Raw genomic sequence first — 24,600 nt, 5'->3', positions numbered from 1 at the left:
TTTTTGCTAGTTTCCATATTTCCTATAAGTTTAAAGCGTATCGTGACTTCGTTTATATTGATCTTCTTAGTTTAATTTTTCCAGTTCATTTTGGACATTTTTCCAAGCCGCTTTTCATCGCCCCGAACAGGAGATGAGTATTCCAGCAATCCCTGGCGCTTCTTGCCATCTTTTTCCGTACATTTTTTTGGTCTGGCTGGCTGATGGCTTCTGGTCGGTCCCTGTTCATGTTTCTGCTTTGCCAGCCATTTCTTGGCTCTTTCTGCAGCATTAAAGTTGTGTGCTGTATGTTGCATTTACGCTTCAGCTCCGCTTGACAGAGACACAAACAGAGGCGGGGACTTTTAGTGGCACCATTATGAGATGAAGGACCCTTTCATCTCTCGGAGCAAAGCTCAGTCAGTCAGGCAACCGCTTTATGTGTAGAGTTCATTACTTTTATGTGATTATGTGTCATGTGTGCGCACAGCATGCCAGTGTGTGTGTGTGTGTGTGGGACATGTCAGTGTGTCATTGGCATTATTAGTTTTTCCGTAGCACACTTTTCCGACGCCCTTCTTCAGCTCTGCATGGGTTCGCTTACGTCTGTGACAGTTGTGCGAAAAACTTGTCCCAAAATTAGTTGCAATTATTTATGGCCTTTGGTTTTTGTGGTTTATGCTTTTTTTGTGCCCAGGCTAGGGTAGCTAATCAGTTGAAAGTTGTTGATGTGGCATGTGGGTAGCGTCGAGTCAACTAATTTGTTTATTTTGTGTAGATTTGTATCACTGCCAGAAAACGAAACCCGAAAACCCAACTCAGATTTGATATACAGAGCACAAGTCTTAAAGTTTAATATCAAAACCAGAATTTACCCCTTGAAAAGATTCCGAAAAATTTGTGCACTTGTACGATACTTTCTGAACATTTGCCAAAAAGTTCGCAGGCAGCTGGCCAGTAATGAGTTGCCAGCCAGCAGCGTCCATTCATTATGGCCAGCTTATACATGGTTTTATTACACATACGCTGCGTTGTACACTGAGAAAACATGGGTTTTTCCAAGGGCAAAGGGGGAAACTTAAAGCAAGCCAGAAAAAATATGTAAGGCAGAGGAATTTTCATCGTTGCTCCATCGCCGACAACATGCAACATGGGAAATATGAACGAGGACCAAACCCCTGAGTTTCCCCCTGTAATACCCGGATGATTCCTTCTGCCCGACGTAGTTAACTGTCTGCGGATTCTGCTAACAAGACTCGTCAGTGATTTGAGTGCTGCATGCGAGTTTGTTATGCGAGTTGGAATTAGCATAGTTAGGATAGAACAAGTTCCCTTCTGATTGCCAGCGACCCGCTCGTAATGATGTGCAACATATAGTAGTACCATCAGCAGTCTGCCAGAAAGAGATTGAAATGCCAACCTTTGGCTGGGATTCCTCTGTAGTGTTGGCATCTATTAATATTAATAGCTGTAAAATGGGGTCAAAGAGTCTCTTGCATTTATTCAGTAGCTGAGAGTGAAATGCACATAGGGAATTACTTAAATATTATACTGGTATATATATATATATCCTTTAGATTAAATTCACTAGTAAATATTTTGTGATAATGAAGTTCTTGGAATTATTATTGTTATGTCATATTTAAAGAGATAAAGACCCCGATTATTTCATATAAAAGCTAGCTTAAAAATTTTGTATAACCTATTGGCTGTAAATATTTTGTAGGGCTTAAGGTTAATTTTTACCGATTCCACTCTTAATATTAACAAACTATATCTATGTATCAGCTTACTAGAAAACTTCGAATTTTCTTTTCTAATTTTTGTTGAATTTTAGTAAAAGTTCTTCATCTATATACCATCACATTTTATGTTTATATTTTAAGGATTTTATTTTTTTGGCCTGCCCTAATTCTTTTCTATTTTTTGTTGTTTTTTTTTTGTTTTGGTGTCCTGCTTCCATTTCAAACTATATGTTTGTTGAACCAAAAACTGCACGTTTTGTGGCACACATTTTGTCTACTTGAAATGTTTCCCCCCCAACATTTTCCACCCTCGAAAGAACTGTTTAAGTTTCCTTTTTCTTGAGCTTGCCCAAAAATCATTAGCAGGCGACCGAAAATTTAGGTCAGCCGCTTAATGTGCCGCATAAGTACCTATAAGTATGCAATGCACTTTCGCCCAGGTACGCCACACTTATCAAGTTGTACACCTGCAAACCACCACACCCACACACTCTGCTACTCACACAAACTGAAGCTCAGGCCACGCACAGATTGCGGCAACAAAATCTGTACACTTTGGCTCCATTAAAGCCGCACGCACGAAGAGACCATGGTTGCCAGCCCGTGGGCAACCAACACAAAAGTGTGATGTCAGTGGCTCACTCGCAAAGCCCACCACCGCCCACTGGCACCACCGCCCTCCTTTGCGGTATTTATTTAGCCTATAAAGCTTCAGTGGGTTATAGTCGTCTCGCACAGCATCAAAGCGTTCATCCATAGGAGAGCGACTGGGAAAGACTTGAGGAAAAAAGAGAGAGCTCGGTATTCGTATACCTGGACTATGCGATACTGATTACTAACTGTCCTTATACATCGAATGTTGCAGATATGATATGTCATAAATTTAATTGCTTCCAATTCAGTTAATTTTGAAAAAAAAAAAAGTATTAATACTTAAGAAGAGATTTGCCAAGTTAACATAAGATATTTACAAGTTTTGAGTGAATAGGGGGACTTGTCTTAATTTTAAATTTATAGTAATGTTTAATATAAATAAAAAAAAATAATAATTATCTAATAACCTATTGATCGACTTCAGTTTCGGCAACTTTTCATATACGAATTTAAATACCCCTTGCTCTTCAACTACCCTGTAAAAAAGAGGGGGAAAATAGGTGGAAAGTGGAAAGTCGAGCGGAAAGTGACATACAAAACCAAAAGCAGAGCTGCCTGCGCGGTTCATATGGCAGTTCAGGCAGTTGCCGCTGGTTGGACTCTGTTGACCTAAAAATCTCATTTGCCGCATGCTCATTTCTGCCATCACTTTTGTTACCTTACTTTTGTCGCACCTCTTGGCGGTGGGCGGCGTTCTTTGTTTTCGGCTCTCGGTTTCTGCAAATGCGCCCCCAGCTAACAAAAATAATAAAAACACAACAGCACAGATTCTTTGATATATACAAAAAAAAAGGAAGGCAGGAAAAAAATATATTTTTTAGCGCATAAGAAAGATTGCACAGAGGAAGTGCGAGGAAATGAAATTCGAGCCCGCAGAAGAAGCCAAACGACCATATGTTCTACGCTCTCCATTTCCCCCTTCAGTTAATTTCCTGAACATGACGTGCAGATTTCCCTGTCTTTTGTTTTTTTTCAGTTTTTATTTGTAGGACGAAATTCCCGATTGGTAATCAAAGTCCATGTCATAAACGTAAAACTTTCACAGGCAATTTAATAAAAGGAACATATTATGCTCGTTGAGGGGTCAATGCTTCACAGCTCATCCAAGTTTTCCCATCTCGGAGTAAAATTCCAACCACTCATGTTAAATATTTAATGGTCATGTTTGGCTAAGCAAATTTACGGTAGAAATAATATAATAATATTTATTTTTCTCTCTTTTTTTGCAGGTAAGCGAATGATTTTAATAAAAGTGAGGTACAAAATGAATTGCCGTAAGAAAAAACCTTTAGAAGAAACGGTTTGTAAGAAAAAAAATAAATTCCATATAAAATAGATTAATCATTTAAATTGATGAATTGAAGAAAGCTTAAAATTCAATTAAATAATATTAAAAGCTATGCTGGGCATGTTAAATAGGTTATTTCCCAATAAGGTTGCCATTGCCCCAAATTCACGGATTCTATTCTCTAATTGAATTTAAATCGGATTTAATTTCTTGGCCAGTTGGCACTTATTTTGATATAAAGCAGGTTTTTCTTTTTCACTGGCTTTTTCGCCCTCTGCCTTTTTGGGATGTCAATCTAATAAAGTGCAAGTGAAAGCTGTGGAAATTCTGCTCAGTTTTGCGCTGTCACTTAATAATTCAATGCCAGAATGTAGGCAACGTTTGGTAACCCTCAATGCCAGGCAGATTTTATTATTTTTCGCTTTCTCTTTTTTAATTTTTTTCCATTCTGCTCCTTTTGTTGTCGGTGGAAATGTCACATGCAAATCTAAATAAGCAAAAGCAGCCAAAAGAAAAACGGCGAAAATTGTGTTAGCCATGCGACAGAGCTGACAAAATGATAGATGGAAGCCGCGTCGGAACGGAGACCAAACAGGGGACAAGGGGAAAAATTAGCGTAGGCCTTAAAAAAGCTTCAAAAGCAATCAAAATGACAACTTAAGTAGGCTTCCCGACAACCCAGAAAAAAAAAGGGAGGCATCGCGAAAAGTGAAAAGAAGAAAGTTAGGTTGAAATGAAATAAAAGTAGGGACGACGGGAAAGGAAAAATCTCATCTTGGGGTTAGACGCGAGAGAATCTTGAGAAATGTGGGCTCAATTAGGGCATAATTGTTTGTTTTCTCACTCGGCTGGCTGGGCAGCTGCTAATTGAAGCATCAAAAGTTTTTTATTGGCTCCCGCCAAGTGTGAAAGGGCAAAGATGTAATTCAATTCCGCTTTGCCCCTTGCCAAATGAAAATTTATGTGGGCCAAGCACCCGGCTAAGCAATTATGAAAATGTTGGCTGACTAAAAAACAGCTCCACTGCGTCGAAGTTTTCCCAAATCGTGCGTAAAATTGTTAAACTTTACTGCACAAGCCGAGAAGACTTAGCAAAGAAATATGTGTATTTTACGGAACCAGAACAGATTTTCCTGCGGTTGTCTTTTGGCCTGAAAAAGAGCAGCCGTTTGTGTGGGACCCAAATGCGCATTTAACTTAATCAAGATTTTAATATTTAAAGAATGTTCAGCCCAGCAACAAATTTGCCAGCTCACACCCTCCACTTCAGCCATCTTATCTCTTATCACTGTCACTCCCTTAGTTTTTCGACCCCCCTTTTCCAGAGGCGAAAAAGGGTTCTTGGTTCTTGCCACGAAAAAGGAAAACTATTCTGTCAAGGACAAACAACATTATCTCTCTTACATGATGCTTGCCACACTTCAATTGCTTGTAAATGCCACACAATAGATACTGCCCATTCCACCCACTCAACTCGATAAATTCTCAGCCAAGTTGTTGTTGAGCAAAAGTTTTCTAGTAGTTTTCCCTTTTTGCGGCTTCTGCCTGTCGACTTGGTTTTACGTTTATGTGTTGCACATATATTTTTTTCGACAGGTTGGAAAATACGTATATTTTTTCTATGCAAAAATCAATAAGCAAAATGGCAGCAACTCTGTTTGCCAAATTCCTAAAAAGGTTTTGCAAAATGAAGTCCTTAATGAAATGACGGAACTTTTCTCCAAATAATTAAAGAGAGGTCAAAATAATTTCAGGTCAAAGGTAATGTTTTCAACACGTAGATATTGATTTACTTGAATATTTGTTGTTGTTGCAAAAGTGTTTTTTGATAACTTATTTTGTTCAAGTATCTTGTACAATCGAAAATGATTAAATTTGGACACTATGATGACACTATTGCGAGTAAGTTATCCACTTTAAAGCACATACTTATAAGTTTTGAATCACATATTCCTAACTCTCATTAGTTAAATTATTGTTATTATTTAAACTTTTTAATACTTAGAAATTTAATTAAAAATAGTCAGTTTCTAAGAAGACCCCATCCTAACCATTAGCGAAGACCACAACTGTAAAACATTTACCCAACTTTCCTTTTGTATTGTGGTAAATGAAAACTTTGACTATAAACTTTATGGACGACTTCTTATAGCCAGATCTCAGCCATAATTCAGTGGCCCGAACTGCTTGGCGCTTTTCACGATACTAAATCATATTTAAAGGCGATTAAATAGAGCGAAGAGTGCAAGACACATAAATTATGGAGTGGCGGCTTGGGTGAGAGGTGTTAGACCAAATCTCGCAGACATCAGACAATTGGGTTCGTCTTTGCGAGGGGGCGACACTCTCCAACCCGACCACACTCGCACACACTCAGCTGCACATGTATCTGCTGCCAACAATGACAAATTACCCAAAGCACAAAAATAAAGAGGAGAATCACGCAACACGCTGACAGACACGCAGAAAGTATCTCGCAGATACAACATGTTAACAGCGACAATAACAAGTTATGAGGCAGCTACAGACTCTCTGCATAACAATAAACAGCAAGTTGGTGAAATTTATTTCACAAAACTATTGTGCAAATAATGAAGCGCCTCCGGGTCTGAAGATACTGGGCGGAGCTTCAGTAGATGTAAAAGTTATAAGCAAGGGTAAGTGTGCGAGCAGGGAACACATGTTGGCATGTTGATTGTCGCGTCTACTTCGTAGTCTGCTTTTGGGTAGCTTATCCTCCCTTTAGAAACACACACACATACACACACACGCATAGAGAGAAGCACTCTCCCCACACAGAGTGACAAAAGTATTTGCCAACTAGATTTTTGACTTAGCATTGCGGAATATATGTGAGTTAGGCACATATGCCTCATTTTGATCCGCTTTTCGTGGCGCTGGAAAAGTAGTGACGGCTTAAAGAGCACAGATTCAGAAACTTTGTCGAGGCTTTGGTGAGGCAAATCCCAGCGACCTTTTCCCAACCGCATCGCATTAAGCGCGCGGTCTTGTCGACTTCATCTGGCAAGAGCTTAACTTTGATTTCAGGCACTCTGTGGGCGAGCGTGTAACTAGCCCACTTAAATGCGCGTTAGAGCAGTGACAAGATTTCAGACCGAGAGTGTCAGGTTGCGAGACTTGGATTGACTGAGAAAAAACAGTTTAAACGAGTTCAAAAGGTTAAATATATATATATATATATATATAACGAAATATCAGTAAACGAAATAACGAAATATCAATAAAACGAATCAAATTTCTTCATTTAATCTGTTGGTGCTGATTAACAATGCAAATTATAACAAGTTCATATTTACATTAACTTTAAAAATGAAATTTTCATATAATGCTTCGCCATGGTCTGCAGGCCAACTGTCTCACTATGTTTTAATTGAAACTTCTTACAAAACAGCACAGAACATAATCTTCACAAACATAGCCAATTTGACAAATTGAATTAGCAATCATTATAAATTTTACCAAAGCATTTCAAGTAAATTAGCCACACAAGTGTTCTCAAAATTTTCGAAGATTATTAGACTGTTAAATAATATAGCACATCAAAACCTGAGAGGGCTTAGTCTCAAGTAAATTATCAAAGTTTCCACTGTCAGCTGATGACGTTTACTGTCAACTTGAAAGCCTCAGAACGGTTATTGTTTGTTTTCTGTTGATGATGATGGCGCTGGGGAAGTGTAAGTGATTAAACTTCATGTACCTGCGGTTTGCTTTGGCTAAAATCATTTTCAAATAAATAAACTAAACTTGGCCACAGTGCCGGGAAAAGTTATCGGCCGGGAAGAGCAGAAAAACCTCTTATTAGCCAAGAATGAGAAAAAGAGCAAAGTGGAAGCACAAGTAGACAGGCAATTGCGATATAAACAGTCAGCTGAAGCAGCTGCTGGAGTCCCGGGGGTTTCTCTGGGTATCTGGGGAAAATGCAGTTGACAAAGTAGAAGGGGACTAAAGTTTTTCTTAGATTTGTGTTTGTTGTTTGCGTTTGGTAGAGCAAAAAACGAAGCCACACCACTTAGGGAAAGCAACTTTATCGCTTAGAGGGAGTTGGAAAAAGATAAATTTCGACTTTGCTTCCAAAAACCAAGTGGGCCACATTAAATCAAAGGGAGTCGGGCCTTTTTAGCAATTTGTTTATTGTTTTTTATTAACATAATTGATTGCCCGATTTGTGGCTGTGCGAAAACTCTTGCTCTTATTGGGGAAGTAATGCCAGATGCAGCATCTGAGACATATTTTCCCCTCTAGCGAAGAAGGAAAAATCGGTGGGAAATCAAGAGCACGCCATTACACTTCCGCCTCCGTGGAATTAAGTTAGCTGTTTATCCTTTATCCTTGGCTGAGCCATCTGAGTTTTTCTGGTTTACTTCCCCCCGCAAACCCACACCCAACTTTTACTTGATTGATGACGCTCATTTGTGCTACGTGTGTTCGGTCGCGACTCCCTCATTTTCCAGGTTGTGCCAAATAATTCTGCTTAATTTTAAATCAGTTTGCAATTTGCTGCGGAAACTTTTCTATAACGTCTGCCCCTCAGATCCTGCGGTTGAATTTGGTTTATTGCCTCGGTGCGTGTTGCATACTTTTTGCGGTGCCGGCCGGAAATGTTATTCTGCCGTTCCCGGTTGTTGTTGTTCGTTGTTTATAATGTTTAAGCACACTCACGGGTAAAGTTAACCGCAAGTTACCAATTTTATTAATGTGCGTATATCCCCCGTTCATGGGCCTCGTTCTTGCTTATTTTTTATGGACTGTCTGCGGCCTTTGTTGTTCGTTATTGCCTTTTCAGTTTATTGTTTACTTTTCGGAAGTGTGTTGGTTTTTTATACTTTTATTTACTTGTGGGCAAAAGTTGACATAGGTATACATGTTGTCACTGATTTATTTTTATTATTTTAAGGGAACAGAATGTCATTAAGGGTACGAATAGATTGAGAACAAGAATAAGAGTAAGAAGTATTTAATGTTTAATATATATTTTACAAATTGTTAGCTGTGACTGTTTAAATTCATTTCAAAACAAAAATGTTTGGTAAGCTGCACAGTAAATATTCATATTTTACTCATACTTATGATAGATGACTATTCGTTGAAGATAATTTGGAATTTTAAACTATTCCCATTAAGCTTAGAGAGCAAACAAAGTAGAATCTTTGGGTAAGTATTTGCCAAGCCATTCCCGGCACTTTGCTCAACTAGTCTTTACACACACTTTTCAATGGGGACTTGTGCATCTAACTCTCCCCAAGCATCTATCCCCTTTTTTTTTACTCTTGACATCGAATGTCAGCCCAGCCACAATAACATATTTTTTTCAATTTTTTTCCATTATATTATTTAATATTTTTTTCCTGTTGCATTCTGTTCTTGCTTCAACGCCATTAAGTGTAGCAACAAAGGGACTGGCAGCGGGTGAAAAGAGCGGTAAAGAGGGTGGAAAAAAACACGCCAGCTACTGAACATTAGAAATGTTTGCTCGCCATCATAACGCATTAAAAATTTCGCATTTTTTTATGAATATTTTTAGCGAAAAGGATATTTTGCGCTGGTTTGCTTTTCGCCATTCCCTAGCCATCGCTCTTGAACACCCAGCCACCCATTATTTACTCAGTTTCATTATGCACTCATTTCATTAAAAGTTAAGTCGCTCTTCGGGGCCAACCAACGGCAATTTATTTCAATAAATTTAATTACTTACCCCTTGCAGGCATTTTTTGTTAACTATTTTACTATTTTCTATGTCTGACCAGGAGCTCGACCATTTCATTTTTTATTTTTAATTGTGTGCCAGCTGTGTGGAAGTGGGGTCAAATTGTGTGAAACTTTCATTACCTATTTGTACTACATAATTGCACTCACGTGTGGCAGTCCCAAAAGTGTGTGTACATAAGTACAGGGGTGTCTGTGTTGTGTATGCTGGCACAAAAAGTTTCACCAGCGGAAAGTTCCATTTATTCTGTGCGTTGATAATTTGTTAAAAGTTTCTCCCACTTTTTTGCTGTGTGTTTTGTCGCTCGCTGAGGTCGTTTGCAGGATATTCAGGTAAACTTTTTCCTATAATTGGGCATAGGAAGCTGACGCTGGCTTTTAATATTGAATATGAGTTTTTTTATTTATTTTTATATATACGTCGCAATTTGAAGCAGCAAAAAGGTTATTAGCTTACAACAATATTAAGTACTTTAAATATAGATCTAGAATAAAATGTTTTGTATTTTTAATGTAAATATATTTTTAATTTTTTGTTTACCTTCGATAAAGTTGTGTTATCTTAAATTTTGTTAATATTTAGATCTTAAGAATTTAATTTTATTAAACATTTCGAATTAATTTCTTGCATTTTCTCAACGCCTGGACAGCCTCAGTTGCAGTTTGTGGCGAAAGTACCAGAAAATAATGCCAACCTTTATAGCTGGCAGCTGTAGCTTCTAATTAATGTCAGTCAGTATCTCTCTTATTCTTCTTTTTCCTCCTTTCCCTTTCCCTTTGTTTTTTTTTTTTTTTTGCGCTTAGCCAAACTCTGACGGTGGGCGTGGCGTTAAGTTGGGGGGCTAACGCCTTTTTCATGTCATAATAATTTCTGGCTTCCTTTTTCCCTTATCCCGATGCTCCTGCAGCTCCACGCAAAACTGAGAAATGGCGCATGAAAAGCGCCAACAAACTTTAATTAGTTATGCAAAGCGAATGCAGCTTTGGGACCGAACAAAGAGGCACAATAAACAACAAAAAAGTGAAAAACGATTATGTGAACGTAGATTTAAAATGTAAAATAAAATTACAAGTATAAAAAATAAAAATTGTAAAAGAAAATTACAGAACATACAAATGGTCAGCTCAGCAGGAGATTTATTTGCAGGCACTGTGACTAAAAACCAGCAAAAAAAAAAACTGAAAACACAAAATTCAAATTAATTGTGCGCAAAATCGTAATTGCATGCGGGTAATTAATAAATTATATCTCCATATGCAAATCCGCAAACGTATGAATGAGCTTTGCGACGATATAATAACAAATTAACGTGAGTTTAATGTGCAGCACATATTTGATAACTGACCGCCAGAGCAAGTATGCTATGAAAATATTGTTATGGCATTTAATTGACAAAAAATATTTCAATGGACAAGGACCGCAGGGCATGGCTAATGACCTGCCATGACCTCCATTTGAACGGTCCTTTGATACGTTTAATTGGACACTTTTTAATTGAAATTTAAACTGAATGGTTTGATACTTTTGTGTGTGCAATTAATAAACTTTCTCTGATAGTGACAAATAGAAAATTGGTTATTTTCTGAATTGTTAAAATTCTATATTATTAAATAGTACCTAATTGAACAATAAGTAAAAAGGTTTGGCATGTTTTGATCCATTTAACTGCTCTTAATTTCTCCCCTACCATTTCATTGTGCAACCAGCTCACATCTCAATAAACAAACTTCCAATCCAGAAAATCCTCGTAGTCTCTCTTTCCCTATGTTTCAATTGAGTATGCATCGAGTGGTGTATCCTTTTGGCTTTTCCCCTGGCCCATTTCCTTCATTGGCATGCACTTTAGTTCATTACATCGTTTTCATTTGGCCAATTTGCTCACTTGACCATGCTTGATTTTTATTATTTGGTCCGACAGTCGTCAAGAAAATTGAAATGTTTTCGGTTGCTTTGTTTTGTAGCGCTTTGCGTTTGCCTTTTCCCATCACGACAGACGGACAGTCGGACTGACCGACTTGCTCTGATATACCGACTCCAACTAGTTGCATTTGGCTTTCCCTTGGGTTAAGTGTCCAGTTCAGTTCAGCTCAGTTTTCCTCCTTTGATTCGGTCTCTTTCAGCTGTCTGCTGTGTCCTGGGCCAGCTTTCAATATCTGTTATTGTCCCTCCTTTGACTTCCTGCTGCTGCAGATGTTGTTTGCATGCTACTTAATGTGGCACTGACTGTTGGTACTACGTGACTTTGCCGTCATCTTCATCACGAAGCCAGTTAAAATGTGGTCAATTCTGGCTACTTTCCAACTCAGTTTGCTATGTGATCCATTGGCTTTTGCCCAGTTAGGTTCGCTTTCAACATTTTGCAATTGTGTACACCCTTAGTAAGCTAGTTTAATGGGAAATGCAAATGATATGACATTCAAATACCGGAAACGTATTATTTTCTGAAAATTGCGGTTTTTATATTTTAATATTTTAAGATTTAGTTTAATTAAAAAATGGAACAACTTGCTGATATATAAAGTAATAGTCGGGGTTCCCAACTGCCTTGCAATTTCAGCCTCATTTGTCGACTTCAAACTATTTACCCAACCGCAAAAACTTTAGCCTGCTTACAGAGAAAGTACGAGCAAATATAAACTGCAATTTGCCAAAGCCCCCTTCTCGGCAAACAAAATATACATGTGATATGCTTAATTATTTATTACGACTAATTTGAAAAGTCCCCAACAGAACTCGTCATCGTGTGTAAACTTTCACGTTGCTGAGCCCCCACTAAAAAAAAAAAAAAAAAAAAAAAAAAACGCAGTCAAACTGCTTAAATGCTGAGCAAGAGACACCGAGCGACATCCATGCAGATATCATATGAGTTTCAGAGTTTACATAGGTCAAAACAGGCCCCAGACCGAGGAGTAGGGGAAAGAGGTAGAAGCGCTGGGGGAGAACACCCGAATAAGCGAATCAGACCCAGCACAGCAAAGTTTAAGTAGTTTAAAAAGTGTCGTCGTCGGCTGGCGATGATGAGCTTACCAGGCCAACTAACTGGAGACGAATCCACCAGTTCCAAGTCCCTTTAGCCCACATTACCACCCCATTCAGGCCGCCAAGCACACAAAGCTCGTTTAAGTTTTAATAAACAAATTAAACTTGCTGTCTGTGCAGTTTTCGGTGCTTATTTTTCGAGGGTCTACAGTGACACAAGATATCCGTAATGTTAGAGACCAAGTGGGGTCAAGCACCATTTCAGGGGTTTTTATTTTGCACAAAGGGGCTTGTTTAAAATATTTTTACATTGTATCAAAGAATTTAAACGAAATAATTTAGTCTTTTCATTAATTAAATTATTGTAACTACTGGACTCATATTGAAGCAGAAAATTGAATAATATTGAATTGAATCCTTTTAATTATTCAGAAAAGACTTTGCTTGAAATATTTTAAGGAATTTAAGAAATATTTACTCAGCAATGATTTATATTCGTATATTTTAAATTACTTTAAAACCCCAGGATTTTATTGGAATTTTTTTGCATTAACACACAATAATAAACATTTTCTTTAAATAATAGATAAGAGCTTTCTTTATAATTTTCAGATATTTAAATAATTTTTTATTACATTTGAATACCTCCTTATGGTCTGTGCACATTTTTAAGTGCTTTGCTTGTGTTTGAGGTCTTAGGCAAAAGTCGCGGGATAACATTCATTAAATCCTAATTTGCCGAGGATTACGAGCAGATACTGGCATATGTGGGATTTTTGCCTCAGAATAGAATACTCATGTGGGCTGGCGCACACTCGAATCAAACAAATGAATATGCAGAGCAATTTGCACATTTGGCCCAACGCCCACACCAAAAATTTCTCAATTATTTTTGCTGGTTTTTTTTTTTTTGCTTTGCTGGGCTTGGTTTTTTTTTTTATTTTGGGCAAAGTCATGTCTTGGCGGAATTTTATTATCCCGGCAAGGATGAGAAGGATGCGCCACAGTTGCGCAATTATAACGCCGCCACAGAAATTTTATTTACGTACATTTTATTTCAATTTATTTTCCTCGCTGCTGCCTTTTCTTGTACTTGGTTTTCGCGAGTTCTTTGCATTTACTTTGCCTTTCTTTATGAATTTTAATGAATGTTTTTTCAGATGCTCGTTTGCTATGCAAAAAAAAAAAAAACTAAAACAGAAGGCATGCAATTTCTGGAACCAAATTTAGACACTTCAAATGCTCAATGCAAATGTCGTTTTACTTTGCTGAGGGTGGTCCTGCCTTCATTTCTCCATTTCTGTTGATTCCGCTACATATGCAGTTCCTTTTTTTTTGATGCTGCGGCAAAATTCCAGTTTGCTTAGCGTTGCCAACTTGGCCAATGTGCCAACTGTGGTACGCTTTGTTATCCCTGCTAAATATTCGTTAACGTGGCGAGCAAATTTCGTTGGCAAACAGAGTTCCGTTTGGCGTTCGCGAAATCCCCCGGCTTGGCCTTCTATATAAAACTTAAATTTACATATTTGCACATCTAAATCGCAGTAAATTTGCATTGTTTGCCAGGGCTGCAAGTTTGAAAGGCTCGATGAAGTAGAGAAATGCGAAGGATTACTTTGTAACAGCGGAAAATTCAGGAGAAAGGAAAGACTCTGGGAGCAGGAAAATTATTTGGCTCATTTTTGGCAGCCAAAAATTTTGTTAATCTATTTCCCGATTTTAATGGTAGTTCATATAACGGCTTAAGTAACGTAAATCATATGCAATTTGTTTCTACATTATTGTGCCATTAACCCTTAAATCCCTTGACCTCTGAACTGAATGTGAAGTCAAACAGTAGGTCATAATTTTTTGAAAATGGCGAAGGAATATTTTTAATCTGAATCTGAATATATATGCTCGCTTGGCATAATATTAATTTTAAAGTATTTTTAAATGGATTGGTATTTTCAATTATTTATTTTCGTAAACTCTGTTTAGTTACTTTAAATGTTCTTGAATCTTTAACCATTATTGCAAAATAATTAAATCAAAGCTGGGCTAACCAAATTTAATTTTTTCCAACCATTTCTTAAATAAAATATGTTTTAACCAGCATTTAATTTACGCACTCATTTATTGCTGTATTTTTTTCGGCCACTTAATGAATTGCAAACATAAATTGTGGGATTTGCAGCCACTATTTTAAATTAATTAATAGGAGTGAAAAATGTGAACGTTTAAAAAGAAACGGCACAGAGAAAAGCGTCAACTTTGGCCAATTGAAATGCGGGGCGGCAAACGCGGCGTATGATTAATATGCATTTACAAACAAAACAAAAAAAAAACAACAAAAAAAGAGAACAGAAAAGAGGCAAAAGAATTTGTATTTTTTATTTATGACTGAACGTTGAACTTTCCGCTAAAGTCAGCGAGGCTCACACATAACAACTGCCACTCGGGGGATTTGGGTTAATAGCCAGTGAAGGGGGCGTGGCAAGTTGGAGGAGGCTGTGGGAAAACAATGGCCCACCTCCATCTCACAGGCCAAAAGGTGGCCGAGTGTACGTGCAAAGCTCACGGAATAATGGCAAAAGGTTTTTGTGTCGCTGTGTTTTATATATATATTTTTTTGTTTTTTGCGCCTAGACAGGCGAAGGAACAACGGCAGAAAAACAGGAGTAAGAATATGTAGATGACGGTGGGTGAGTGAAAAGGTAGAGGGGCAAGTGTTATAGCAGCTTAACAGTCTGACACGCACTATGACTGCGACCGAGATGGAAATAGAAACCAAATGAAGAAAGCAACTGAGACACCTCTTACCCACAGTTGACAATAAAAAACGATGACAAAGGATTCTCTAAAAGAAGAATACGTCCTAAGCTGGACAAGTGTGAAGTACAAATAGAAATATGGAAAAAACATATATTTTACCAACTATTTATTTTCAATATTAAATTCTTTTTGTTGAAAAATGTTTGTGCAAGTTGATTTAATCTGACACATTTTGGTGCTTTTCTTTTCTAATATAAAACACTAAAAAGGATGACAGTTGCGAGAGCTGGTCCCCAAGCACATAACGAGCTGAAAAAGATGCTTTGAATACGAAATACAAAGCCTGACATAAAAAGAAACAGCAGCAATGAGCCGGAGGAGAAACCGAAACAATGAAGGTTTCACAGGTCACCGAAAGAAAAAAAAAATTGTTAGAGGTATGGGGAAAATACCTGCGGATCTGGGTGAAAACCTGGAAAAACTCCCAAGCCGTAAGCTTGAGCCGCCTACAGAGTCCAGGAACAGACAAAAAGGATTATAAACGCTATGTGGGGAAGGATAAAAAATGAGGGAGACAAGGATATTTGCCTCTCTCTATGTCCAGAAGTGAATTAAAGCCGACACTGGGAACTGGCAGAAGGATTTGGCTTGGAGCAGGGTGGTTGGCCCCACCACCACACCCTCCTGCATATGTGGGTGTCTAATAATATGGTCAACACAGCACAGCATCCGCTGTACCACTGGCAGCCACAGAAGTTTGGTCGAGAAGAGATAGCCATGCAGCCAGAGCATTTAACTTCGGTTTCGGTTTAGGTTTGGGTTTCGGTTTAGTGGGGTCTTGTTCTTTTTTTCGACTGTCAGCAGCTTAGAGGGACCAAAAGGGGAAACACGCCGCCACATTGATTGCACCTCGAATCCCTTTTGGCCAGAAGTCTGTGGCAACCGCTTGCTAACCTGGTTTGTTACCTGATTATACACAGTCGTGTGTGCCGAGTCGTCCTGTCTGTCTATTTGCTCAGTGCAGCGGAAACTCTGCAGATAAGTCAAAGCCAAGTGCAGCCAAGTTAATATTGCATGCGGATAAATTGGAGCTCATATTCCAGCTGGTCGCTGCATCTCCTGCCGTTCCCAGGCTTTGGCTTTTTGCATTTCTGATTTCAGATTTTGCAGTCTGCATTTGATGGCTGAAGTTTAAGTTGTTACACTCGACAATCGTAAAAGTTTAGAGTATATGATTTTTATGAATGCTAAGGAGCTGGGATAAAATATGCAAATCTATATTCTTATAGCTTTTTGAATAATGCAAAAGGGTTTGAAACAGCAAGATGACTGTTTCAAGTTTTTTTTCTCACAATATTTTTTTTTATAATAAATGTACATTAAATATAGTAGGTACTGCTGCGTCGACTCCAGCTATTTTGTTTATTTGGCTCCTCTAAGCATCAGAAACTTAGTCATATTTGGACGAAACTTGCAAAAGTAAGCAAAAGCAAAGTTCTGAAGAGGATAAGTGAAAGGAAATGGAAAAAAATATTTTTAGATTTAAACAGAGAACATCTTTTGAGACATTTTGGACAAAAATGTTGAAACTCTTAAGAGAAAATAAATATTTATTTATTTTATTTGTAAAACGACATTTAAATTAAATAAGTAAGAAATATTTGACCTTATTTTGTATTAAAAATCCATTATCTTTGCTTAACCAAACTTTTTTGTTGCTTGAAACATATACCATAGAAAATATAAATACCATTAATAAGTTTATTCAATTTATCAAACAAGCTTTCAAACTTTAAATTCAAGTTTCCGCATGAAAAGGTTTTAAATAATCCCTCATCAACATTGCCTTAAATTCATCATTTTCCCATTTTCTGCTTTCCAGTTGACCTGGAAACTGAGTTTTCATACCCCTGCCCTTTTTTTTTATGAATTCCCCCGTTATGGGCAAAAGAAATGTTTATAGAACATTTGCTCTGACACATCGCTCAAGATGATATAACAAGGAATAAACATAATCGAATAAATAAGCAACGTGCAACATGGGGAGCAGGAAAATCGAATTCCAGATCTGTCAACTTTTCCTCCAGCAACTCCAGTTTGTGCTGAAGGCTCAGAGTTTGGTCATAAAGGATTTACACGGATGTTAACACGGGCTGACTAAAATATGTAAAATGCTACAATGGCAGTTTCAACAGCAGCCGCTGGATGAGGATGGGTCCTGTTTAAATTTGTTGTCATTTTTGTTTTCGCTCGATGGGGATGGGATGGGATGGGATGGGGGAAATGGGACCTGGGTTATGGCTGTCAGTAATGCTTGAACGCCCCTTGTGAGCACCACTTGACAGGTTTTCTCCCGACGGCTGTTTTGCAAGGGATGAGGGCTCTTGGCCCGGCCAGGATCAACATTCGTCACTGGCGGCTCGGGTCGACATCACTTGGTGATGTGTTTATTATGTGCCTCTAATATATTTATGAGGCGTCTTATAAACGCATTTTCATTTTATTTCGCCATCGCCTGTCGTCTCGTTTGCTCAGCAAACAATCAAAACACAGCCAGCGAAATAAAAATAAAACAAATAACACCCGTAGGTATTTTTGGTTGCTTTCAAAAAATTTGATTTCAAACTCATGCAGACATCATGTGAGCCGCACATTTATCATACGAGGGTAAAATGATGCGCATAATTTCCTTATGAATTTATATGGGAAAAATTATTTTGGGAAGTGTCTCGAGTGGCTTAGTCGAATGAATTACCGCTGAGGAAGCCTTGGAGGAAATTCCGATTTTGATTAAATACCTTTTGGGGAATAATGCGGCTTATTTCCTGTTTCTTTAAAGGCAGTTTCCCCGATTTTAAAAACCCCTCAACACAGTTTTATGACTGCCGCCACCATAAATTAACCCATCTAGGGCATAATTATGTGGAGAAAGCCATGGAACAGCTTAGTTAGAGCTGCCATTCAGCGGCAGGAAGTGGGCGTGCATTTTTAACCAGCATATCTTCCCTTTCTTCCTCTCTGGGAGCTTTGGTCAGGCCAAGCCGAGCATGGCATTTACTTAATTGGCGCTTTAAACTGCAAAATGCAGTCAGTACAGAACATGCACACATATATAAAGTGGCCATGCACGACGTAAGCTCTTGTAGATGTATTAGTTTGGGCCATGTCGTGACTTGGCAAGGACAAGCAGCGGAAATGTGAAAAATGAGCCAACAAAAGCGCGTCGGAAAGGCAGAGTAGAGTCGCACACTCGCATAAACTCTCTCATACGTGTATTTATAGCTGCTGGCATATAAAAGCCATAAGCTGCATTTGTTGGCCCGCAGCTACGAAGCCTTTTGGCCGGGCTAATGGTCGTGGTCCGAGAGCCCCTCTTTAACATCCTACCCACTCATAAGCACCGAAAATGGACGCGTTTTTATTTGCCTTTAATAAAACCAAGAAGAGGCAGCAGGTTATACTGAGGTTATGCTGCAGAACAGATGCTTATACTCTATAACCTCAGGTAAAAAAAACCATTAATTAATTGTAATTGCAAAATAACTTAAATTTTAGTTTGAAAAACATTTCGTTTAAACTAGGGGAAAAGTTTAATTTCTTTTAAAGAAATCAAAACTATGCGCATTAGACAAAGCAGTTTTGAAATTAAATTTGATAAAAGCCAGAATATACAAATTCTATACAGATTTAACCATTATTTATTTTCCATTATAATTACAAGGTCTTAATTTTCTCCTTAATCAAAGCTTAAAGTGTATCCACTTAAATACTACAGCAATAAATTTATGTTGTAACAATAAAATAAAAACAGCAAACATAACAAAGTTTAAATAAAACCATTAGATTTAATTGATGCCCAAGTGTCTGATGTTATTTAACATTTGCTCTAATCTCAAATCAGTCCATTATGCTCCTTTGAGTAAAGGACCTCTGAATAGCAGAGTGCAGCCACAGAAACGCACATATGAAGAGGTAAGCCCCGAGAGATGAACGGTAAAAGAGAGAGCTATCTCCTCATGCAGGAAATTGCGGTCTTTCGTCGTGCAAATTAGCGGCATTAGTTCGGGTAGCCTTAGGTGTGGGGCTGCTGGTCTGCCAAGGCCGAAGGGGGGCGTGGCACATCGGGCAGTGCTATAATGACCAGGGAATGCGTTGACTCGTGCTGCAAACTGCCGCTTTGCCGTCGCTTTCCCCATCGCTGTCGGCATTTTCTCATTTTAATTGATTTAATCGGCTTTGGCGCATGTGTCGCGATCCCCACTCCCATCATTTTCCCCACTTAAATCCATCACTTGCTGCTCATTAAAAAAGGCTCGTGTTGTGTTGCCCCTTTCTTCTTCATGACGACTTTTTTTTTTTTTGTTTGCCCCATTTCCGCTCTATTGACGTATAAACAATTTCTGCGCATTAATTGAATCGCCCTGTTTGTGAGTGTGCGTACATGCGTGCAAGTGTGTGTGCGAGTGTGTGACATGCATAAGCTAAATTAATTGGAGCTTCATTTCGCACACACTCACACGCAGACGAACGACGAATTTAACGTCCTTTCGCTGGCTGGGATTTCTTGCCTCCTATTTTCTTGTTTTTGTTTACTTGCAACAAAGGCAACGAGCGTCCTAATGAAGGTTTAATTAGCAAACACACACGCAGAGACACTCACTCACACACACCCACACACTCGCTTTGGGAAAAATTGGCAAAGGGGAAAGTAGAAAGTAGAAATGGCAGCACAGGATGAAGTCTCGGAATACCATTTCAATTATATTATGTGCTGTGTGCCGTCGTCTAATTCCATTTTTAATTGGTTTATTTTGTATATTTCCTTAGTGATTGATTGATTGATTAAATTGGTTGAAATACAATTAAATAAACGCTTAAGTTGGGCAGGAAGTGTAGAAATAATGGACTGAGGCACACAAAAACACAACGAAGTCACATTAAGGATACAACTTTGAAGGGCCAAATTCTGCAAATATATATAAATTGGCTAACTGCAAAAAAAAGAGTTTAGAAACAAAAAAAAACCCACAACAGGAACAGAAAACGAAAAACCAAAACGGCTAACATTTGTCAGTCCTTTTTGTGTCCGTGGGACAAAAACCACACCTGACAGGCTCTAAGGGGAAAATAAAGGGAACAACAAAAAATATATATGACAGGTAAAAAATGGCTGGGGTGAAAATAACAACTGGGACAGATGCGGTTAATAATTGGCCAGGTGGAGAGCTCTCTTACTTGTCACTCAGCTGAGTTTTTCGGTTTTCTGTTTATTTTTTTGGTCTAAAATAATCCTCTCTAATATGCAAGTCTTCCATTTAAAGGTCGTTTTATTTGAGCCCTGTTTGCTGGCTTTATGAATAAAAACCCATCTATATTTATTAGCATTTCAGTTTCTAGATTCTCATGCTCCACTTATTTTTTTCTTTTTTTTTGTTGCCCTTTCTAGGACCTCCAATCGGAAATTGAAACCCATCGCGTGGTTTACGATCGTCTCGATGGAACAGGCCGCAAACTTTTGGGTTCGCTCACCTCACAAGAGGATGCGGTTATGCTGCAGCGTCGCCTCGATGAAATGAATCAACGTTGGAATAATTTAAAATCGAAAAGTATTGCAATCAGGTAAGTGCTTTTGACTTCTTGTTTTCCCATAGCCAACCTCGATTTTTTCCTTCCTGTGTTACTGCTGAATTGTTTGTCCGGGTGTGGGGGTGAAAGCATTTCTGTTGGTTGGTTCTCCGTTTTTTGTTGTCGGTCTGCCATGTTTATGTTCGTCGGTTCAGAGGAGAAGCTGCAAGGGCTTGCGACCAAAGGATGCTTGAAAACCTGCTGAATAGAATTAAAGTAGCTCCATGCAGTTTTTGGCTTCAGTGTTTAAATGGGCATGAAGTTGAGAGGCGGCCGGGGAGCTTTGCAAATTGCCCAGGGACTTGTTAAACCGCCAGCAGGGCGTATGATGAATGAGGCCGAATCTAAGTCAGATTGCTAACTCGAAAAAAAAATACAAGACTTATCCCTTAACTGCTTTAAGTGTTAATTAAACCGCGTTAAGCTGTGCACAAAAAGAGCAATGCAGTGACAATGTTTAACATGTTGAAAACAAGCCATCTTCCCCCCCATGTCTCTTATGCGTCGGGTTAAGCAACTTTGTGCTGATGAAAATGGGAAAACAACGGCCGGAAAAGCGAGCAGTCGGCGAAGAGATGAAACGAGGGGGCGACACTTTACGGCTGACAAAGCCGCGGAGCGAACGAAAATCAATATTAAAAACGAAACCCGTGAAAAGTGATGGAAAATGTCGAGTGAAGGGCCGAAGCCTTGGTGCACGGACACTGTGTCATTGATGAAATCGTGGGCAAACACTTGCCCAGTATCCTTCGTCCTCCTGTCGCTTTTCGTTTCGCCTTTTTTGTGTATGTAATTTCCCCATTTCATAAATAAAAGCTTGGCTTGAGCACACAAATATTGGTCGCTTGTTGATATTCATGCCGCCGATGATGAAAGTCGGGATCCATGTTTACAAAAGGGGTGCAAAAACTGGGCCAAAATGAATAATGATGATGGTGGTGACACGCAGAAATGCGCCAAACGAGGACCCAGCGGAATCGCATAATGAATATAAATGGCAATTATCCAATGACCAAGCCAACACTGCGTATACGTGACGTTATGCCCAAAACAGTAGGCAACGTTAATGCTTGATCGTTAATTGTAGGTTGCAAAGCTTTGTTACAGTAGAAAGTCAATCTGTTTGTAAAAGCAATAGGAACGTAGGCCTTAGGTCATATATATTTTATTTTTTGTTCTAATTTAGTTAGGCGGAAAAAGTTATCCGTTTTTTTATATAATTTTAATGCATGCTCAAAATAATATTTTATATTTTATAAATTTCAAACTATCATACATTAGAAAAATCTATAATTTATAAATTACTTTAAATATTTTAAAATATCATAATTCATTTGTAACTTAAAAGATTCTATGACCTAGTTAAAGAAATAATACCTTTTGAAGAGTATATCACAATTCGAATATCAACTTTGCATTTGATGCTTGACAAAATTGGCTTTGCATGTTGCTCAAACGTTTTTCAATTAGAGGCAGCAGACAAGATGACGAATGACACCTCGAGAATGGCCAATTTTCCCCAATCTCCCACCGACTGTTAGCCCTCATTATTCTGGAAGATTTCCGTGGACCAAACTTGAGCCACTTCCTTTTTTGTTTGGTTTGGTTTCCGTCCCGCTGTCCGCACTCGTTGTTTGCGCTGAGGATTTGTTGGCTTATAAATTCCTACGAAATATTTTGGACAGCACTTGAAAAGTTTCACCGTAGCCGGCATTTCTCAATTCCTTGCCGTCGCCATCGCCCTCTTTCTATTTGGCTTTGGCCATTGTTCGCTGTTCGTTTGTATTAGCCGCGGCACTTTTTGGCTTTGGGTCATTTTATGTGCAAAGTTTCGTTGGCTCTTTGAACTGTGCAAACTTTTTGCGTGTGGCATCTCTACAGGTGTTCCGGATCTGGTTTATTCCCCCCTCACAGACCCACTGATTGCTGTTTGGGATCTGGATGGGTGTGTGAGTGTGGAGAAGATTGATGAACCCGTGTCTTTTCTACGGACTCATTTCTCTTTAAGTTCGTTTCGGCGGGTTAAAAAATGATTTAATCGACGATGTTTCATGACCAGATTGGTACAGAATTGATGGATACGAAGAAATGACTGTGATCCATCATTGTGGGTATGAAAAGCGCTTGAATAGCACTTAAATTATACAAAGATACCTATTTTATTGAATTTTTTAATAGGGCAAATAAGTTAACTCATTTTAGCTATCGCTTCGGGTTTAATCAATCGTTGCAGATCGAAATGAAGGAAAATATGTTATGATTTTTATATCTTACATTTTTTGTTTTTGATTAAGTTTTATCAGCAATCGTTTCGTTTTAATTCTTTTAACATCACTTATACAGCCTTTACCCATATCAATTTCGCAAGCAATTTGTCTGCCCCACGTCAATAATTGTCTGAAAGGTAGTCAGAAATGTAATCCAAAGTGAGAAAACAACAAAAGGGCTGAAATTTGAGGAGTTTTGTCCGTCTCAAGTTATTTCGTTTTATTATTTGCATGACGGAGAGTGAAAGTGTGCGAAAAGCGGCAGGGAAAAGCCAAGCCAGACGAAGATGAGAGGTGCTGGAGCCAAGCCTTAATTATAAGCAAAACCAGGGCAAAAAAAAATAAAAGGAATTCGCCAAAGATAAACAGACAAAAGGACAGGGCCGGAAACAGCAAACTGAGAATCGAGGAAAAACCAGAGAAAGAGGGGAGAAATGAGATGACAATGAGGCGATGACTATTGTTATTAAGGGGTCGCGGGACTGGAGATTTTTCAGATTTTTTCCCTGTGCTATTTTTCTCCCCATCCGAAGCACAATGGACCAAAATATGCCAGGACGAAATAAAATGTGAATAAAATGTCATGGCATTTCACAATTTCAGCGACAGCTGAAACTTAGCATAGACCAGTCCCATTTGTGTCTGTGTCTGCGTTTGGGACCTCGGCCGAATGCCAAATGCCAAAACAGGACACTTTAATAGACCTCACTTAAGGAGGAAATTTGTGGGGCACGAGGAGCAGGACACGGGGGAGACGAGAAGCGCCGGAAGGCGGGCGGAAACTCAAGGAAATAGACAAATTGTCGCTGACATTTTGTGGGTGCAATCAGCACAGATGCTTCCTCGTCTGCTCTAAAGTGCAAATTAAATTAAATATTATTACAGCACTTTTTCGTGGGCACTGAGAAAAACAATTGTGGTATAGTCTTTGAAAATAGGTACATGATAAAAATAATAATTTATCAACTCGTAGGTAAAATGTTTCAATGAGATTAATAAAATCTATTCTTTATAACTAAATACATTTATTAATTTTATTCATGTACTTCATTTTAAATTTAAGATTTAATTATTTTAAAAAAGTTTTTTTTTTCTTATTATTTATCTTATTTCTTCGATGTATTTTTAATACTATTGAGCGAAAACAAAACATTTAAAACGGTTTGGCAAATTTTAAAGCTCGTCAAATTATAAGTGAATACAAATATTTTGTATAATAATAGGAAACATAGTGTTTATCCTTAGAAATTGGAGCTTTAACGAAAGCTTTAGTCATAAAACATTTTTTTTCTTAGTTAATTTTTTCTTGTGTATTTTTGGTTTCCTAGAACGCATTTTAATAGCCGTATTCCCTTGTTTTCCTGCAGGAATCGCCTGGAGTCCAATTCCGAGCACTGGAACGCCTTGCTCCTGTCGCTTCGCGAACTGACCGAGTGGGTTATCCGCAAGGACACCGAACTGAGCACTTTGGGCCTGGGTCCCGTTCGAGGCGATGCCGCTAGTCTGCAGAAACAGTTGGTAAGTCCTGGCGTTGGGGTCACTAGACCTTTTTTTTATTTTCAACGACCCAATTTTATACCACTT

The 24,600-nt window shown here is 38.4% G+C and overlaps 1 protein-coding gene across 17 annotated transcripts in view; it reads left to right on the top strand.

Moving 5' to 3' along the window:
* LOC108135750 (dystrophin) overlaps positions 1 to 24,600 on the top strand; it is a 165,673-nt gene that overhangs the window by 82,205 nt on the left and 58,868 nt on the right. For all 17 annotated transcript variants that reach the window (XM_041709561.1, XM_041709560.1, XM_041709570.1 and 14 more), the window contains 2 exons: positions 20,571 to 20,743; positions 24,384 to 24,534. In XM_041709561.1, coding sequence (XP_041565495.1) covers positions 20,571 to 20,743; positions 24,384 to 24,534 — 324 coding nt within the window. The remainder of the gene's footprint in view (positions 1 to 20,570; positions 20,744 to 24,383; positions 24,535 to 24,600) is intronic.

This window comes from Drosophila elegans, unplaced genomic scaffold, assembly GCF_018152505.1.
Source record: "Drosophila elegans isolate 14027-0461.03 unplaced genomic scaffold, ASM1815250v1 contig_476, whole genome shotgun sequence".
In the NCBI taxonomy this organism is placed as follows: Eukaryota; Metazoa; Arthropoda; class Insecta; order Diptera; family Drosophilidae; genus Drosophila; species Drosophila elegans.
The sequence above is the reverse complement of the archived record's forward strand: the minus strand, read 5'-3'. Positions and strand labels throughout refer to the sequence as shown.